Source organism: Symphodus melops (assembly GCF_947650265.1).
Source record: "Symphodus melops genome assembly, chromosome: 5".
Taxonomy (NCBI): Eukaryota; Metazoa; Chordata; class Actinopteri; order Labriformes; family Labridae; genus Symphodus; species Symphodus melops.
In genome coordinates, this window is record NC_136695.1 from 9,928,406 (window position 1) to 9,947,027 (window position 18,622).

The 18,622-nt window shown below is 41.0% G+C and overlaps 3 protein-coding genes across 6 annotated transcripts; 1 reads left to right on the forward strand and 2 right to left on the reverse strand.

The window, feature by feature from the left end:
- Positions 1 to 15: 15 nt before the first annotated feature.
- dcaf13 (ddb1 and cul4 associated factor 13) lies at positions 16 to 9,651 on the reverse strand. Its single transcript, XM_079343472.1, has 11 exons — positions 9,429 to 9,651; positions 8,825 to 9,024; positions 8,633 to 8,740; positions 8,432 to 8,521; positions 8,175 to 8,330; positions 8,008 to 8,085; positions 7,823 to 7,905; positions 7,484 to 7,648; positions 6,667 to 6,802; positions 1,116 to 1,279; positions 16 to 367 (listed from the first exon to the last, which is right to left on the reverse strand). The coding sequence occupies exons 1-11, from the start codon at positions 9,496 to 9,498 to the stop codon at positions 280 to 282; spliced, it is 1,338 nt and encodes a 445-aa protein (XP_079199598.1). The 5' UTR covers positions 9,499 to 9,651; the 3' UTR covers positions 16 to 279.
- Positions 9,652 to 9,888: 237 nt separating this feature from the next.
- LOC306823711 (solute carrier family 25 member 32-like) lies at positions 9,889 to 13,696 on the forward strand. The gene is made up of 7 exons (XM_079343474.1): positions 9,889 to 10,364; positions 10,641 to 10,791; positions 10,893 to 10,978; positions 11,564 to 11,718; positions 12,157 to 12,270; positions 12,469 to 12,614; positions 12,703 to 13,696. The coding sequence occupies exons 1-7, from the start codon at positions 10,172 to 10,174 to the stop codon at positions 12,827 to 12,829; spliced, it is 972 nt and encodes a 323-aa protein (XP_079199600.1). The 5' UTR covers positions 9,889 to 10,171; the 3' UTR covers positions 12,830 to 13,696.
- LOC306823712 (collagen triple helix repeat-containing protein 1-like) lies at positions 13,610 to 17,985 on the reverse strand. Of its 4 annotated transcripts, none has more exons than XM_079343476.1 (5): positions 17,714 to 17,985; positions 16,684 to 16,761; positions 14,921 to 15,139; positions 14,593 to 14,809; positions 13,610 to 14,124 (listed from the first exon to the last, which is right to left on the reverse strand). In XM_079343476.1, the coding sequence occupies exons 1-5, from the start codon at positions 17,780 to 17,782 to the stop codon at positions 13,982 to 13,984; spliced, it is 726 nt and encodes a 241-aa protein (XP_079199602.1). In that variant the 5' UTR covers positions 17,783 to 17,985; the 3' UTR covers positions 13,610 to 13,981. The 4 variants fall into 4 exon arrangements, with proteins under 4 accessions (XP_079199602.1, XP_079199601.1, XP_079199604.1 ...); XM_079343475.1 differs by having other exon boundaries at positions 17,672 to 17,985; XM_079343478.1 differs by lacking the exon at positions 16,684 to 16,761 and having other exon boundaries at positions 17,714 to 17,981.
- Between the last annotated feature and the right edge of the window lie 637 nt (positions 17,986 to 18,622).

The window sequence follows — 18,622 nt, forward strand, 5'->3', positions numbered from 1 at the left end:
ATTTAACACTGGATCAATTGTTTGGCCCGTTAAGCACAGGAGCAAAATTAGTGACAAAAAAGGGAAAGATGTAAATGATTTCTTGTTCATACATTTACAGAATTTGTCCTTAAACTTCAAATGATGCATAACAAGTCACTTGCCTTTCCCGTATCATACAACTCCAAAAATGTTAAGTCTTTAAGAGCAGTCTGAAAATGTCCCATATTGTCCCATGTGGGTGTGATCTCCTCCTCACTGGATTGCAGCCCTTCTGGTCTTCTGTTGTTGTTTCTGCCATTATTTGACCACAGTCACAACATGCTTCTCCTTCTCAGACACCACAGGGACAGTTCCTGGTTTGCTATGCTTTCGAACGTTCCTCTCCCTGGAAAACCAAAAAAAGAGAAAGGTGATTAACTCAAATCTACTGCTAGGAATATTCAGGGCAGGATGGAGACGAGGGGAGGGAGCGATCAGTAAAACAGAAACGTAGAGGAGAATGAATATGAGATCGTTGACCTAACACCTACGTCACAGACTACATCAATGAACCCTGGAAATAATGCCTTAATCACGAGAAGTCAGTCCAAACGGGTATGTTGTGTAACATTACTGCAAGGTAAAGAATCAAAACAGCATTCTGAGTGATGAATCACAGGACGGCTGTTATTTGTCTCTTTCAATTGCCCAAAGATTTATTTGTGATGTATTTTTTGTGTTTCTCTGTTTGGCTGCTCGTTGTCTGTCTGAAGCTCTGTTTTTGTGTTGCTGCTTGTTATGTCCAGGACACTCTTTAAAAAAGAGATTTTAATCTCAATGAGTTTCTCTTCCTGGTTAAATAAAGATAATAATAATAATAATAATAATAATAATAATAAAAAATGGGACGATCAATCCACTGTGCAGCTGTAAACAAGGATGCAAGGCTTCTTGAGACCAAGTCACAGTGGGCACTTCCATCTGGGAGAATTTCCATGAGGCTGGTGCGACGACGTTCCAGGTCAGACCTAGCCTTGCGGCAGTAGAAGTGAGCACCACCTCGACACTGACGATGAACGGCAAGCCATGACATTGTAAAAGATAAACTACCTAGCATAATCAAAAGTTGAAGAAGATGGGAAGTTAAAACGTACTTCCTGCGGCGAGCCTCCTTCATAACCCTCAGCTCCTTGCTCTGGTGATAGATGTTCTTGGGTAGATGTCGGTGATGAGCGATGCGTCGGACCTGCGGGTGGTGGTGGAACTTCTCCTTCAGCTTTTGATTGTAGTTGATGGCCTGCCTCTCTCTTGGGGCCAGCTACATGACACAGGGGTAGAGTTAGGTTAGATAGAACATTGTAGAAATAGTCCCATGTATGGTGTCCCTCTCCTGTAAAGATGATGTGTTTTAGAAACCTAAACTGAAAAAGTAATGTTCTTGTTTTTTTTTCAGGTGAGAATCATTATATTCTACAGCTTCGGTTAGAGATCAGAACATGCAACACAGGGCTTAAAGTGAAAAAGAAATCCTGAGCCTGAAAAATTTTGCTTCAAGGGCAATTGGCCAAAAATTGCTCTAAAATTTGTGGAAAATTTCTGTTTGGGTGATTTCTCGATATTGTACAAATCTGAGGTTAATTTTACATTTCTGTCTTAAATGGTGCAAAAGAAACGTGGCAGGATTTAACACCATGTGGACAGTGTCTGAGATGTTGTGTAGGTGAGGGTTCTTTTTCCCTGCTCGCGTCTTCTTGCCCCTCATCACAGCACGAGTACTGCAGCATTGGTAATATATAGAGATAGAACTAACGGGTTCTTTTCTGTTTATTGGGTTAATTATTTCGCGCCACATGCTTCACGCCTGAGGTCAGGCAATATTTAAGCCCTAAGAATAATGATTTCTAACTTTGAAAAAAGGCAGAATCTCATGAGTGAACGAACTGAACCGGATCACCAACTGAAAACGTTCAGTTGAGCTCTCCTTTTTCCCGTCTCGTGTCTCCCTCTCAAGCCCGCCCTCCCTCTCCCTCTCATGTGTCGTACTGGCGCCTCTGCATTGGTCGGGTCAGTGATTCAAGGGTTCTGTGTAGCAGTACGTTCAGTACATGAACGGGCAGTAACGGTCTCCCTCTCATGTCTTGAAATTCAATAAAGTAGAAAATATTTCATTTAACAATTAGGTGTTGCGAAAAATGTATATGCTGCTGTCAGTTTGGAAACGGCTCATTTATCCAACTTAATTTCACTCAGCTGACGGCTTCATCGTCCACTAAACACAATTCTGTGTTTAAGTACAGTGTGTGTGGGACTGTGGTTGGTGATTCGCACGTTCGCTAAGCGTACTGCAGGAGGCCTTGTTCTCCCCCCCCCCCCGGCATCAGTCAGTCAGGGATTCGTACCCGCTGAAAGTGCTGCACAGAACGGTCGGGAGCACCTGAGTCGCTCAATCCCCCTCCACCCCTCTCACGTCTTCTTGAAGTCTCGAAGTAGGAAGTATTGCCTGCATTTAATACTAAGGTATTGTGAAGAAAAAAAACGTGACTGGTAAAGCAGCTTTTAGTTTCCTAACTGTAACTTTATCAAACTAAATTCTCAGCTCATCGGCTTATTATTCACAAACATTTTCAGAGCTCCGCTTAAGCACTGAACTGAACGACTCGGTGAACGAACCTTTCCACTGAACTGATTCAGTACACTGTAAAGAACTTCTTTTCCCAACACTAGCGGTCATGTTTGATACCTGATAGTTACAGTATGCTGTTTTAGATCATAAAATCTTGGCCTACAGTAAGCAGTAATTGCGGCTTGACACAAGCTCACTCAAAAGAGAATCAATGCCCGTTAAAAAGTGAAGACACCAGCTCGACGGCATCCCTCGCTCTCGCTCATAAAAACCCTGCAGCCACTCAGTCTGTTCTTGGCTGAGGCAGCCCTCCTTGAAGGCTTTTATTCTAATTAAAAGCAATGATTTGTCTCCGATTTAATTTCTCGGAGAAGAGCTGTTCGACACTGTTCCCCCTGGATACGCACATGGTTAACTTGCTTTACAAAAGGAACGTGATGCATCAAATGGATAGAAGATTGCAGAATGTGATTTGCTTCGACAGCTGGGCTCATAAGCTCTAAACTTATCATCCAACAAAAAAAATCTGAGACTCAAAGTGTTCCAAGATACAACAGAGTCATCTCATCTGGTGGCCCTCTGGTAACTCAATGCACCAATACCACTTTGTCATTAAAACAAACAAACAAACCTTAATAGGCCATAGCAAGTTGTAAGTGTTAACTGGAACTCAGATGACCTTTCATCACACGAGATGAAATAACCTACAGGACACAGATACCTACCAGTTTAAAAACTACAAGCGACATGTCCTATCAGAAGCACATTTTTCTAGCTTGGTCTGAGAATTAAGGGCAGCTCTGCACAAACCAGAATGAAGCCACTGACCTTTATTCATCGCTAAGAAAATAACCACCTGTCAGATACTAGAGCCCCGTTTCCACCGATCGGTCTGGCTCGGTTCGTCTCGGTACAACGTTTCCATAGACTAATCCCGGGAAAGATTCCCAAATAACAGATCCGTTCTGTCCCACTTTTTAGGACCCTTCTGTTGGGGTGCCAAGAATGTGGAGCCGACCCGAAAAGCTGTAGCTAAACACTGCAGTCCGTTGATTAGTTGAAAGAATAGTCACTTCCTGTGTTACGTTGGCAAACAAAACTCCACCGTCTTTAAACCATTGACTGTAACACACAGCTGATTGTTTACGTCTGTATTTCTCCTAGAGGCACACAGCCTTCTCTGAAACAAAGCTTGATTGAGTTTTTTTAATAAAGAGTCACATGACAGTGACAGAGGAGATGAACTGCTAGATGTCTTTCAGCGTTGGTTTGTGTAGCGTTTTTCTCATTGGTTGAATTTATTAGTTAGCGGTTAGCTGTTAGCGGTTAGTTGTTAGCGGTTAGCTATCATATGACGCTATTTACATAGCAGCTATCCTTATCTGGCCTACACGCCGCCTACCAAATAGGGCACGGGTGGCTGTGGAAACGCAAACAGGATCAGGCTTAATCGAACCAAACCGCACCAAAGTGTACCGATCCGTACCGGACTGCTGTGTGGAAACGGGGCTTAAGGGATAGTTTTCAATGAGATCTGCTGAGACCTGCGAAAAGTCTGACAAAGCAAGAAATACAAGCAATCAGAGTCGCAACGAGTAAATGCAGAAGTTAGGACATGTTGATTATATTTCTCACAAAAAGGAAAAGACAAAAGAGCACAACTACAATACTACGCTGGACAGCAAAAAAAAGAAAGAAGTTCAGCCTGGAAGTCAGTCTGTGAACTTGATGGATATTGAGTTTTACAGAGGTCATATGCTCTCTTAATCAGTTTGTCCCTCAGTCCTTCAGTGCATTTCATCCCTACTTTCCCTTCAGCAGCTTTGCTGTGCCTCTTCAGCTGTTCTCTCCACTGGGGGGAAGAAAGTGTTAAAATACTTATGAATTGAAAAATAGTAAAGGAGCATTGATTGACAGAGTACATTGCCAAATCTTTGAATAAGTCACAACGTGGTTTGAATGCTGCACATTGGTCGCACATGACATATTATAGACAAACAGTACTTATATGTGCTGCTCAAATGGATGCCCTTCTTTCTTAAAATCAATACAGCCGTCTACTCCAGCAGCACGAGAGCTCAACTTCTCTCCCACACAAGCATCTTTTCATGTGTTGTCCTCAGGTTTACATGTGTAACTACAGTGACTACATTGGATTCTTGCACACCGACCACACAGCACTACTGTGACTGAACACTTTCCGTGGACACGCTGGCCGAGTGTGAATGACGTGTCTGTTGGCAGCTTTGGCTTTCACTGCACAGCTTGCTGCACATACGTTAAGCTTGCTGACTTTTTTTTTTTTTTTTTTTTTTGAAAACAGTCCGTGTTCTTTTTTCAGTACGTGTATAGCTAAAAGTCACGTCATCGAAGCTTACATACACATCATGTAGACAAAATCAAACTGTACAGCTGATAAACATGTTCAAGTCTAAAAGTGGGGTGTCCTCTTTGACCAAAGGAAATGAGGTTTACTTGACCGAGACTTAAAAAAAAAAAACGGATGTGCTGACCTAGACTAGAGCCTGACCGATATTCGCTAACCCCGCTAATACTGGTATCAGCTAATGTCATCGCAGATATAACTACATATATCTACCCATCAAACAGCATTTCTCTCACTTCTCTATAAGGATTAAAACAAGCGGTGATGCACGTACACGCTCAGTACTTTCTAGTTATCTTCATTATAAAACTTTTCCACCAGTGTTTGATCCAAATCTGAGCGATCAAGCAATAAATATGTACATCTATATTTATCTATGACTACATCTGAGGAAGATATAGGCCAACATATAGGCATCGGATTATTTTTTCTTCCTAATATCGATGCACCAAAAAATCCGTATCAGTTGGGCCCTAGCTGAGACATGCCCTAAATCTTCTGGTGAACTAATCTTATCGGGTCTTCAATTAGGCTTTGTTGTTGTGTTTGTTTTTTTGGGGGTTTTTTTATGGGGGGGGGGCTGAGCTGAGCCATGTGGGTGACAGTAAGGAAGGAGATCACTTCATCCCTTTACAACTTCATTTAAAGGAGCTGGTTCAGTCAATGTATCTGGAAATAAAACAGGATTATTTACACTGAACGCAAAGCCTGCTGCGTGCAAAGCAAAGACAAAAAGAAAACAAACAGTGATGTGCGGCAGCTGATAGAGGAGTCCTGATTAATCCAACGTGATGCCTTAAGACGGACACGAAGCCTCGATTCAGCATTTCGTGATAATTAAAGATCCTTTCAGTACGACTTGATTGTTAATGCTTCATTATGTTCCGAGTAGCTTGCTTTAAGTTATTGGCCGATTTAAACTGCTGATAGGAGCAGCCCTTGTCTGATCACTTTAAGTGCAAAGCTTGCGAATAAATCGTCTCTTATACAGTGACAGTAAAACAAGTGCCAAAAGCTGGCCAATTTTGCACACTGAAGCTGCATTAAGAGAGTAAGCAGAAGTGAATCCGATTAGGAATGAGAGATGGATGTTGGAGATGGCACATGAGTTGCTATTGATCTTTGTTACACAGTCGTAGAAGCGATTTTGGGCATTGGAATACTTCCCAACGTTTATAGGAGATTTATTTGACAGTTGAGCATAACAAAACATTTAGGCCTTTTTTGTTTTGTTTTGTTATTTTGTTGTAGTTTCCAGCTAACTGCACAAGCTTAAAGTTTCTCTTTTTTTTGTTACATCCACCTGCCACAAGAGCCCTTGTGCCAATTGGTACTTATTGAGAGTGATTCTACCCTAAGTCAGCATCCATCAGGGCATTTGGCAAAAGCAGTGCCGATGCTTCTGGCAAAGGCTCATACTCTTAGCCTGCTGAGGTTGGTCCAGGGCCATGGCAGTGTGGAAGGATGCAGCTAGCTCATAAAACAAGATCAGGTAGGACACTGGAGAGAGATCATTTAAAAGTATTTCCGACAGCAGGGGGAAAAAATAAAAAAACTGCTTTTTTTTTTTTTTTTTTTTTGGTAAACAGACAAACAAGCTGACAATAAGCAACACGCTTCCTGAAAATGTACTTTCAGTTTTGGTGGATTTCATGAGTGAAAGCTAAAACAACAGGACAGGAAAGGCAGGACTCACCACTCCCAGCTTCTCAGCTGCGTTGGCTTTCCATAGTCGGATGTTCATTTCATCAGAACCGCTCAGGATGTACTTATTGTCTGCTGACCACTTCACGCAGATGACATGCTGCATTCGTTTGGTGTGGTAAACTTCCCTGAATTTAAAAACAAAGAAAAATAATGCTACAATGTGTGCTACACAATGCCTTTATGAGCTGCTAGAAAGGAAACCAAAATGTATACAGAATGAAGCTATGCAATTCACAGGACTACGAAAGTCCATATTTATCAGGAACACCATCATTGCTACCAAAGCCCTGTAAATGGCTTGCCATAGGTAAAACTTTTACTCCACTTTGTCTAATATTTTTGCAGCAGAACCTAAAGCTGTTGGGAGGGAATCTTCCAGATGTTCTGTAGGTACCAGCCGATCCTAGATGTAAAAGTTGGTGGGAAAAGAAGACCACCTCACACCAACACACACACGCGTCTTCTATGATGGTGGTTTAAGTTTAAGAGATTTTTATTTTATTACTAATTAAACATAACAAAATGTTAGAAAGGTGTTCTCTTTGTTTATGTGTTTCATATGCAATACATGGGTTGCAAAAAAATTAAGTTAAAATCGTGTGTCTTGCCCAAGGACACACCAGAGCTGGAGATCGAACCCTCAACCTCCCAGTTGAGAGACGACGACTTAGTCAGAGGACAGAAGCTCTTAAATTGCCTCGCAGATTGAGGAGAACAAAAATAACTCTGCTAAGCATGAATGCAATTACAGTACATATAATAAATAAACATTTGATTTCTGTTTCGGTATTCTGGGTCATACTAACCTGCTATGGCCACCATCCTTGGGGAATATACGGATGGTTTTGTCAAAACTTGCAGATACAAACTCTTTTCCAGTTGGGGAATAATCGACATCCAGCACTGCAGAGACGTGGTCCATGTGTACTGAGAAGGGCCTGTCCAGGTACCTCATGTCATATGTGTAGAGGCTGACGAGACACGGGAACTAAAATTAGCACGCACTTCAGAAGGAACGTAGATAAAACAACATGTGAATCACCCATCTGCTTTCAAACACCAACAATGGTGCAGAGTTTGGCATTTACATGTCAACAGGAAGAGGAGCCACGACTGTGACAACCTTCTCAACATCCTCAACTCACTTGTAGTCCTCATTTGAAGACGTGAAGTAATAAGCTTCCATTGGGTTCCAGCATAAAGAGTTGCTTCTCATGGTCATAATAACCTAGAAAAGAAAAGAAAAGAAAAATGCATCGCAAACTATGGTAAATTAAAGAATTAGGCTGATAAAGATCAATTACTTCAGTGGCATCATGGTCGAGCTCACCTTTTTAAGTGGTGCTGATTCTCTCATGTCGTACAGCACGATACTTCTGTCAGAGGCACAGCTGGCGAGAAGTTCAGTCTGTGCAGAGAAACGCAGCATTAGTTAGTGTTCCTCACTGTGTGGCAGGACGAAAACTGTCCGAATGCTGTGGACACACGGCGCTGTACCTCAACAGGGTTGAAGCGGACAGAGCTAAAGCTGTCAACACCCCAGGTGAAAGAGCGGATTGGGCTGCTTCTCTGCTCATCCCAGATGTCCACCTGCTGGCCGCACGTTGCAAACACAGCATCCTTCTGGTGATGGTCCAACCCTGTGAAGACCGTCTGTGGGACAACAATCGTTTATAGCAAAATCAAACTTGGATTTTGTCAAAGCAGGACTCGCCTCTGATAATAATACTAAAGCAAATATCCAGTGACTGTACCTTGCCCAGGATAGTATTAAGTGGCTCTTCTTCCTCTCCATAACCTGGTGCCTCCATTTTCCATTGCTTGATCGTTTTATCATCGCCAACCTGTTTATGTCAGAAAGCGGAACATAAATCAGAAGCTGTGTAAGATGTTAAATTAAATGATACTACCGCTTTAGAAAAATCTCTTCTGCGAAAGTGAAAGTCTGCAGTCACCGTAAAGAACGATGTCCCACAAAAGCGGACGATGATTCCCCGGACAAAACCTTCATGCGCTTGGAGTGTGCGCACACATTCGTGTTTGGTCAGGTTCCATACTTTCACCTGGCAAACAGATAAAACATCACATCACTTCACATGTTGATGATATCCACCTGTACATCCTATTTGACTGTTTAAGGTGATTACCTCTCCATCACAAGAGCCAGACAGCAGGGTGGAGAGGCTCTTGGCGTGCTTGGCCATGCAGTTCACACCATCTCTGTGGCCATCCAGAGAGGCCAGGAAAGGCTTTGCAAACACCCGCTCCAGCTTGGTAGCGTTCAGAGCTCGGGTGTACTCTCTGCTCACCTCAAACGGATGAAGAGCTGGATCATAGTTTCTCGGGACTAAAAGAGAGAGCGATCACTTCTTTATGAGCTGTAAGGACGTTTCACTTATTATTGACAAACACACATTTAAAGGGATGTCGTTTTTAGCATTAACCATCATGGAAATATTTCTTTGCAACAATTTTATTAATTTTACATGACATGGCCTTCTGAACTTTACTCCTTTCTACAGGCTGATTCCCAATCTCATCATTGGCCAAAAATGAATGCTAAAACTGTTGCAATTGTTTACATGAATACATCTAAAAGGTGTCCTCTTTATGCCGACTATGGATAACATAGATATTAAATTTGATTAACTCACAAACAGTCTTGTAGTCAAAATGAAGAGAACAAACTGTTCGTGGCTCATACGTTGGCAGAGAAAGGTGGCGAGTAAAACTAACTTAATCATTACTCACCACGCTGAATATCCAGTTTAGTTTCCCGGACATAATCATCCGGGTTCCTTGAGAGGACTTTAACTTTCATTTTAAATGGCCTACTAACAGACCACTGCTTCTAAACGCAGGTTGTCCAAATTTAAAACAGAAAATATCAAAAACAGCAAGCACTGGCCATGTGTTGAGGAAGAAGGGTCGTTTACAGCGCATTGCATTGTGGGATGTCTAGTCCTCCTGGTTGCGTCACGGATGAGCGTAACGAAACAGCTGTCAATGTATAAAATTCCACTACAGAAAGACCGGAAAGGGACGATTTGGTTTTCAAAATATTCAATTTTTGAGGAACCATACATTTGCGCAGACTAATGTAGCTAAGCATCATTATGATAAAATGATCCAATGAAAAATAATACATTCATCTGTAGAACGAACGAAATATGCTTCAATTTTGGTCACTCAGGCTGTGTTTTATTTTGAAGGTTCCGACCGGACTCACTTCTTTTAAGTCTGTAAAAATGGCGTTAGGAGCAAGGTCGAGCATTTGCGCTGCTGCTTGACATTTTGGATAATTTTACTACAGTCATGGAGTGTAACCGCATGTCAACAACGTGGTTCAGATGCATTGAACATAAGGACATTTTAAGAAGTTAGTCACGTGTGTATGCTCTGTTTTTGACTTGCATCAGTCAGATTGCAGCCTTAAATAATTTTAGTAGGAGCGACAAGCTGACAGCAGCTAGCTGAGGCAAATATCCACAAACATGGGGTCTGCTCCGAATCACGGAACCGAGACAGGACTGTCCGGTCCAGTCGCTCCAGCTCGGTCTTTAGGCGGACATGTCCAGCAGGTCTTTAGCCATGTGAAGATAGGAAACCTAGTCGCGGGACTCAGTGGAGGAGTTGTGTCAACACTGGTGCTTCACCCTCTGGATCTGGTCAAAATCAGGTTTGCAGGTACAGTATGATGATGATCGTGATAATTGTGTAATGCAATTAGGTCATTCGATTTAAATGAAACATGGATGTTTCTGTTCAGCTCAGAGCTATTTTACGGGAAATCACTCGTTTCATTTCCTCATCCCACCATATGTTCAACACGTATGTGAGAACATACACTTTATAATTGATGTTCCATACAGCACTTCAACATGTCTTTGGCTTAACTTGATAACATGAAGAAGTATTAGACGTCCTGAGTAATCACGTGTCGTATTTGTTTTTACACTGCAGTGAGTGATGGATTAGTGTTAAGACCTAAGTACAGTGGCATCATGCACTGTATGAAGAGTGTTTGGCAGCAGGAGGGACTAAGAGGACTCTACCAAGGAGTGACACCTAACGTGTGGGGTGCTGGAGCATCTTGGGGTCTCTACTTCTTGTTGTACGTAAGCAATAAGCTGTCACTCTATTTTATCATGCGTGCATCTTGATATTTAATGCTTTGACTTTAAAACACATTCTGCATCCCACTCTCTCTTACAGCTACAATGCAATCAAAGGCTACACAAAGGAGGGTCGTCAAACAGAATTGAGCGCCACAGAGCACCTGGTGTCTGCAGCTGGAGCAGGTAGGTACTACGTGTTGCTCTGCTGACACACTATCAGCCCAAAAAACACATGGCCAGACAGAACTGCCCCGAGCTGGCCCTCGCAGACAGGAGGCAGATAACCCTTCTGTCCACTCTGCTCGCACAGGGTCGCATATATTTGCTTCCTGCTGGCAAAATGAAAAAAGTTTAGTTGCTTTGTAGCTAGTGTAAACAATAGAAGAAACGCATTTTAAGCCCTTAGTCTGCAGGGTTTTATTAGGCACACTTGCCCAGTTTTGGGAATGAGCCAGTTTTTAAATATTCTGTGTATGGTTTAAATATTGCATTTATAAGCTGTTTGAGTAAACGGAAGTCAATATCGTATCCCAAGGGTGGAGAGGAGGAGTGGTGGCTGTTGCCTTCCTCGTATTTTGATCAAATATTACTATACATTTGCAGACAGCTTTATTTAAAACACTGTTTTAAAACACTGTCCTTGTATTTGTTTGTGGGGTTACTGAATCACACCGGATCTGAAGTTTGAGCCACATACATTCACAAAGTGCACATTTAGCTTACTGCATATCTTAGCAAATATTTATCTAACAAACCTGTTTCACCCAGGCATCATAACACTCACCATAACAAACCCAATCTGGGTGACCAAGACCCGGCTGGTGTTGCAGTACAATGCTGATCCATCCGGTAAACAGTACAAGGGAATGCTAGATGCTCTGGTCAAGATCTACCGCCATGAGGGAGTGCCTGGACTATACAAGGTAAGTCCTTAGTCTGTTTTTTTTTTTCTTTAACTTGAAAATGCATTTTTGTTTCAAACAACAGGACTGCTTAGTGGAGGTATTAAAACAACAGCCATTGTCTCTTATTTCATACGGCTACATATATTTTTGTTGGTTCATAAATTACCACTAGAGGGCATTGCCAGTTCATATTTGCTTTTGTGGATAACCTCATCCTAAATAACAAAAGCTGTCAGTGTTCATTCAGAAAACACTGTAAGAACATTCAGCATGTGTAAGCATCATTTAGCTTTTTCTTTTCAAGGCAATTGTGTAAGCATTTTTAAAAACATGAATCAAAGTATTGGATAAGGCAGATCGCTACATACACAGTTTAGAGGGCAACTTAAAGACAACACATCACTGTGTACCTGATTGTTAAATGACAATAGAATTAAAACACTCTTCTTGTTAAAGGGTTATGTTCCCGGTCTGTTCGGCACATCCCATGGAGCATTGCAGTTCATGGCCTACGAGGAGTTAAAGAGAGACTACAACAAATACAGGAAAGTGCCTTCAGATGCAAAGCTGGTGAGTCATTAACCCCATGAGCCACAAACAGTCTGGAAATATGTTTTACTGTGAAATAAAACTCCGATCTAAAGCTTGGAACTTTGAGTTTTAATAAGAGTGAGTTTTTAGATAAGTAGCTTAAAAGTGACTCATCACTTTTTCCACTCTTCTCCATTTTCTCTCCCCCCCAACCCAACTGTTTATCTATGTACACAGAATGCTTTGGAATATATCACAATGGCAGCATTATCCAAAATATTTGCTGTGGCCACAACGTACCCATATCAGGTTGTGCGAGCTCGCCTGCAAGACCAGCACAATAGATACAATGGAGTTATTGATGTAATCGGACGGACATGGAGGTATGATACTAGTACACTCTGTTATATGCCTTTTGAACAATTTGTGTCCCTTTTTAAGTCATGGTCATTTTTTTCCCCGTCCCTGCAGGAATGAAGGCGCCATTGGTTTCTATAAAGGCATCATCCCCAACTTGATTCGTGTCACACCCGCTTGCTGTATCACATTTGTGGTTTATGAAAATGTGTCTCGTCTCCTTCTGGAACAAAATAAATGAGGCCTAAAAGTGTGGCATGGGCGCCTGCTGCAAACACTCTGAGCTCACACTGACCGCCTTAGCATCACAATGAAGCTGAATTCTCAGTGCTGTATGTGCATGTGCTGGTGTGTGAAGCATTCTTTTGCACTGACAATGAATGAGAATGTTGAAAGACTGAGCAACAGACTCAACGGTGGAATTTTTATGTGAACACCAACTATTTAAGTGAAATGGAATGGTGCCTGAGATGAAATTTGCCTCTGATTCAGAGGCTTTGCAAACACTTTTGACTTCTGGGAAAAAGTGTGTTTTAATGGATGCCAAAGGACATGCTGCCTGTTGTCAATCTTTTGTTTTTGTGAAGCATCGATCAGCGTTTTTATGCCCAGTGAGTGGAGGCTGACAAATGTTTCATCACAGTTGTTTACATTAAATGTTTTCTAGCAGCAGAAAAAGAGACATGCTGAAATATGAAAAACAGATTATCAACAGTCATGAGATATCTTCTCAGGTTTCCATTTGCATGTATTCATTATGTTCTTTTTTCTCCTTTTAAATGATTTCTTTCTTCATGTAAACAGACAACAGCAATGAAGGCCTTTTTTTTTCCAAACACGCCAGTACATTTTTCAAAACTTGTATTTTTGTTTAGATTTTCAGAATTTCCACTTTCAGTGCATTGCTTAACAAAGATTTATTTTTTGTCTCGAGTTTGTCTCGTGAAATACTTTCAATGTAATATTTGAGACTACACTGAATCCAGTGCATCTTAATTCAAAGCTTTTAAACAAAAAGAAGTAGTAGTTTGAGGTACAATCTTTAATAAAGATGACTTTATTGACAGTAATAATGAATAAAACAGGTCATATGAGGACAGAATTGAAATGTCAGTGTCATGTCACGTATGTTGATTGGTGACTGTGTACCAATAGCACCCACAATCAGAGAAGCTACAGTACAATGTTATTTCTGGTAGACTGAATGACACAGTATTCTTGTTTATATGCCTGGCGACTACTATGGTATTTAAACAAAACAATAAAACATTCAAGTTACCATCAGTGATGTTGTGACGCCTCAGCTAACCATACCTGATCATTTTGGAGAGCATGATAACATACTGTTATACCAACGAGACTTGTCCCTCCCTTTCTTAGAACATGCTTTATTTTATTTGGGCAGTTCCTCAATGATAATCCTGGACACTGAATTCCACCCTGTAGATGCGTCCCCTCTGGGGTAGTCGGCACAGGTTCCCACCCACACAGCGACGTCCACCAAGCCTGCTTTGATGCCCTCACACAGCCCTTCAACTGGAGAAAAAATTTAAGATGACAAATGGATTTGAGGGAAAACCAAATCTGCCTGCAGCCTAACCTGGACTTTCCAATACTGGGTTGGAAAAGTTTGATTTTATTTTAAAAATAGGCTGTCACTGCTTCTGGATTAAACATAGTCCAGCACATAACCACCTATAAAAAATAGCAGTTGTCTGTTATATAAAACTGACTTAAGTTATAGGAAAAAAAACACTAACATAATTATGTGATGCTGTTAAGCTGATTTTTTTTTAAAATGTTGGACAAAGCAAGGCGAACTTCATGTGTTGTAGTTTAAACACAACTGCTAAAGTAACATATTTCTCTCACATCTATAAAGCAAATACACATATTGCCTAACATGTTTAAATAATGTTGCTTGTTCTAACTTTATGTAGCTCGAGGGAAAATTGTTGGTACACATCAACTGTTGGGTAACAAAGCTTTTGACTACATTCATACCTGAGGATGTTCTATGGATGTTGATGGTTGAGTTGAGCTCAGGACTTCCTTGGTCTAAGTAGATGATTGACTCTATGGGCAGGGGTCCTGTGCATTCTGCTCCATTGAAGGTAAAGTACCATCTCTGGCAGCATGCATTTTTACACTTCAGTCTGAGGGAACCACTGAAGAGGACTCTCAGGGCGCTGTCTGAACGCAGCTTAGTGAATGTACAGTCCTGCAACACACCATCGAGAAATGTTGCCACTTCCACACTTCCATTTGTAATTTGCCTGCTATTAATAGCCACAATCTTCAGAACACTAATACACTGTATCAAGATACTTACAGCTACTTTACCCAGGTCGATTCCATAATTCAGAGAGTTCCAGGCACACTGCTTGTAGTTGGGCCTCCATGGCTCCTCAAAGATCTCGTTGATACACTCTCCTTTCTCACCTTTGAGCCCATCACGACCAGGTATGCCTGGTGTACCTGGGATGCCATTGGTTCCTGGATTACCCTCTCTGCCAGGGGTGCCTGCTGGACCCTGCATGCAACTGCCAAACTGAAAAAAAGTAAGTAGTATATAAAAGTAAGTAATAAAAGTAGAAAAAAAAAAAAAAAACTCCATTTGAATTCTTTCTTGTGAAGTATTTTCTCCCTCTTCTGTTGGGAGAAGTCCCAGTTTGGGCTGCATGCACCACTAACACCTGAAGGCTACCAGTTTACAACCATTAACCCGTCATGTAAACAATTACAGCACCACTTAGCTGAAATAAGTGCAAATACAGCTGGGATTCAAACCAAGGAAAAGCGACAGAGTCAGCAACCATGCGCCCGAAAAGTGAATGAAAGATTGTGTGTTAATGAAGAACTGAAAACTTGGTGACAACCTAAATTAGTGGGAGTCTGGCCACACAGCCCTCCGTGTGATTCATTGTCCAGCTGAATCTTCGACTATGATTACACAGGTCTTTCTCAAGCTGACTCACAGAAAACACATAGAGACGAGGGAGCTTGCCAAAACTTTCCTACCACAGACAGAGATAGAAACAATGGAGAGCCAAGATCACGTTGTGTATTCTTTTCTTTGAAAACAAAGTGTGTAGCTGTTGAAACTCTTTTAGTTAAAGATGTATTTGATCTGTAGTTGTCATATTGTACTTATTCCCTGAATACAATACAGACAGAAACTGACATGTAAAGTTATTTCCTGCCCTTAAGCAAACAATGATGCCAAAAGGATTAGATGTTAATCTGTGCTTTCCTTTTCTGCCCCCTTGCTCAGCAGCTGGGGAGCAGTTACAGGGCACATGGCCAAAGAGTATTAAGACAAGAAAAAGTCCCCATGCAAAAAAACAAAGAACTTTGAATACAGTTTCACATCTTGTCTGAACTTCAGTCCATAAAGTCTGAAACTCTAACTTGAGCTTGGTCTTAAATGCAGGGAGAATTACAGTAATCTCATAGTGGCTGGTAATGGCAACAGATGGTTGAGAGCCTGTTTTAGTCATTAAGTGGCTGAAATGCTGGAGCAACCTCAGATGTGAGGTCATTGTCTCTATAGGAAACTGCAAAGTCCAATGGATCTAGGGTTGGTGCATGTGCTATAATAGACCTGGAATTTGTCATCAACAAAAATGAGCCAAGTCTTTCATGCACCTTAGTTTAGAGAAAATCAGCTGAATCCCTTTGGTTGATATTAAGTAAGAAAACATCTGAGTATTTTATTATGGGTTGGACTTTTGGAGACATTTCAAAGCAAACCAATGAATCGACCCTCTGTGAATTCAGCTGCACAGCTGAATTTTACATTTGCTACCAGTCTGCTATTTCTATAGTGGAAAAAAATGCCACCCTGAATTAAAATCCAGCTCCTCTGACTGGTAGAAGCACACAGTCGCTTACTGTAACTGTAACTGAAGCTTAAAGGCTGCATTTTCCACAAAATGCGGATGAATTAGTAGCTCTTCATGCATTTGTCAGCACTGAAGCAGGACTGCAGCTCTCCTGGAGCATGCCGAGCGTGGGTATAATGCTTGGCTTTGAGAGTTGCTCATTTTAGAGGATCTAGAGATGTTGCACATAGGATTTTATGATCAGGCCTACCATTTGTTTCGAATAAGGTGATCCTCTTTCTTCAGAGTGGGAAGTGCAGTTTCGCTTTTCTGCATCATTTCCAGTACACTAGATACAGATGTTAACATGACATGCATTACCATTACACACTTCTGCAATTCTCTTTGTGCTCTAAGGGATTATGGAGAGTCGAGCTCTATAGTTGTCAAAATAAATATATATATTTTTTTAAAGGCTAGGGGGGAGGGGGTAGTTAGATGCCAATGGATCCCTATGGAAGGTCATCATGTCCAAGCAACATAAACAAAAGTTTCACATTCATTTAAATCCCAAGAGATTAGAGGTGAATGTGTGCCACTTTGTTCCCCTTGGTTTTATGTAATTTAAACACAAGAATAGGGATTTGAATGATTGCCCCCCCCCCCCGAATTTTAGAAAAAACTTTGCAACTTTATTATGTCATTTACAATTTCCATGCCAACCAGAGTAAATCAGAACTTCTTCGAACTGGAAGGTTAACAAAATAAATAACACGAAAAAGACAAAGACATCAGGAACCAGACCCCGACTTCCTTAGGGGGTTTCTCTCTGTCCACTCAGGCATTTTGAGAGCCGCAAAACCTGGAATCACAGAGAACTATCTGTAGGTCTGCATAAAAAAACCTACCGTTTTTCATAACCATTCGTTATAAAGGCTACAACAAGCCAGCATGCAGCTCATGAATATAATCATCATAGCCTATTACTTATCTTAGAAAAGTCCTTGTTTAAAACAGCAAACAGAAATTTACACCAGAAAGATGAAGGGATGAGTTTGAGAATATAACATGCTAATGTTAATACAGCTGCATTAAGGATTTTAAAAAAGTACTATGTGACAAATAAAGACAATTGAAAACACAATTTTATTTTCGTGAAAGCCCTTGTGTCGGTGACTTCTCGTTTTAGAAAGCGCAAAGACTGTCCAAAGCGCACGTCTTTTCTTGTTAACGTTATCTCAGCTGACTTTCTCTCTTACCTTGTCAGCTTCTGGATCCTTTCGGTATCCTCTATTTCTCACCTTTTCCACGCCATACAGAGGCAACGCCAAGCAGATAACGAGCAGCAGGCTGGCAACAAGAGGAGACATCGTACCAAAGACAATCGACAACCACTGAAAGCTCTTTCTGAGGTCTGAAGCAACAGTTTGGCTTCAACTCCAGACAGCTCTCGTGCAGAGGGCAGGGCAGGAAGAAAGGAGCCAGTCAACTCCCAAGAACGAATTTTAAGGAGGAAAAAAACCCCCCGACTAAGTCAGAGCATCCTTAACGATGAACATGTGCGGAACAAATGGGTGCAAGTGTGCCACATATTGTCCCTTTTTTTTTTAAACGTTTTGCAAGATTGACCCTTTTCTTTGGCTCGTCTTAACGAAAAGTGTTAACTAACGACTCAAACCATTTTATTATTTAATTGGGGTTTTTTTTATTCAAAATTCAGTTGGATTGATACAAAACTGAGCTGACAGGATATGCAGCAATATAAAATACATTAAAAACATGTGAAAATTGTATAGAGAATCTGAAGAACTTAACTAAGTCTAAATACAAAAAAGGCCACATACTGTATGCAGAATGAGAATATACAGTATGCACATCAAATAACAGACAGGAATTCCTCTTTAATCAGTGTTACTAGAATAGTGTTGTGATCCCAAACGATAAGATACTTACATAAAGTCCTTTAACAGCAGGAAAGACAATGCAGCATAAGGGCTGTTAAAACAAAAGTTGTTCTGGAAGTATTTTGAGAAAAATGTGTTCAAAATAAACCCTGAACAAAGTCTAACATGTTTACGTTTGTGTTCACGACTTTTTAAACTGAATAGTAGTTTGTGCTTCTAACGATAAATGGTGTAAAGCCAAAAGTACGTTTTTTAACTAAAATTCATAAAAAAATGTACACAGAGAAGACAAATGTAGGTTCTTTG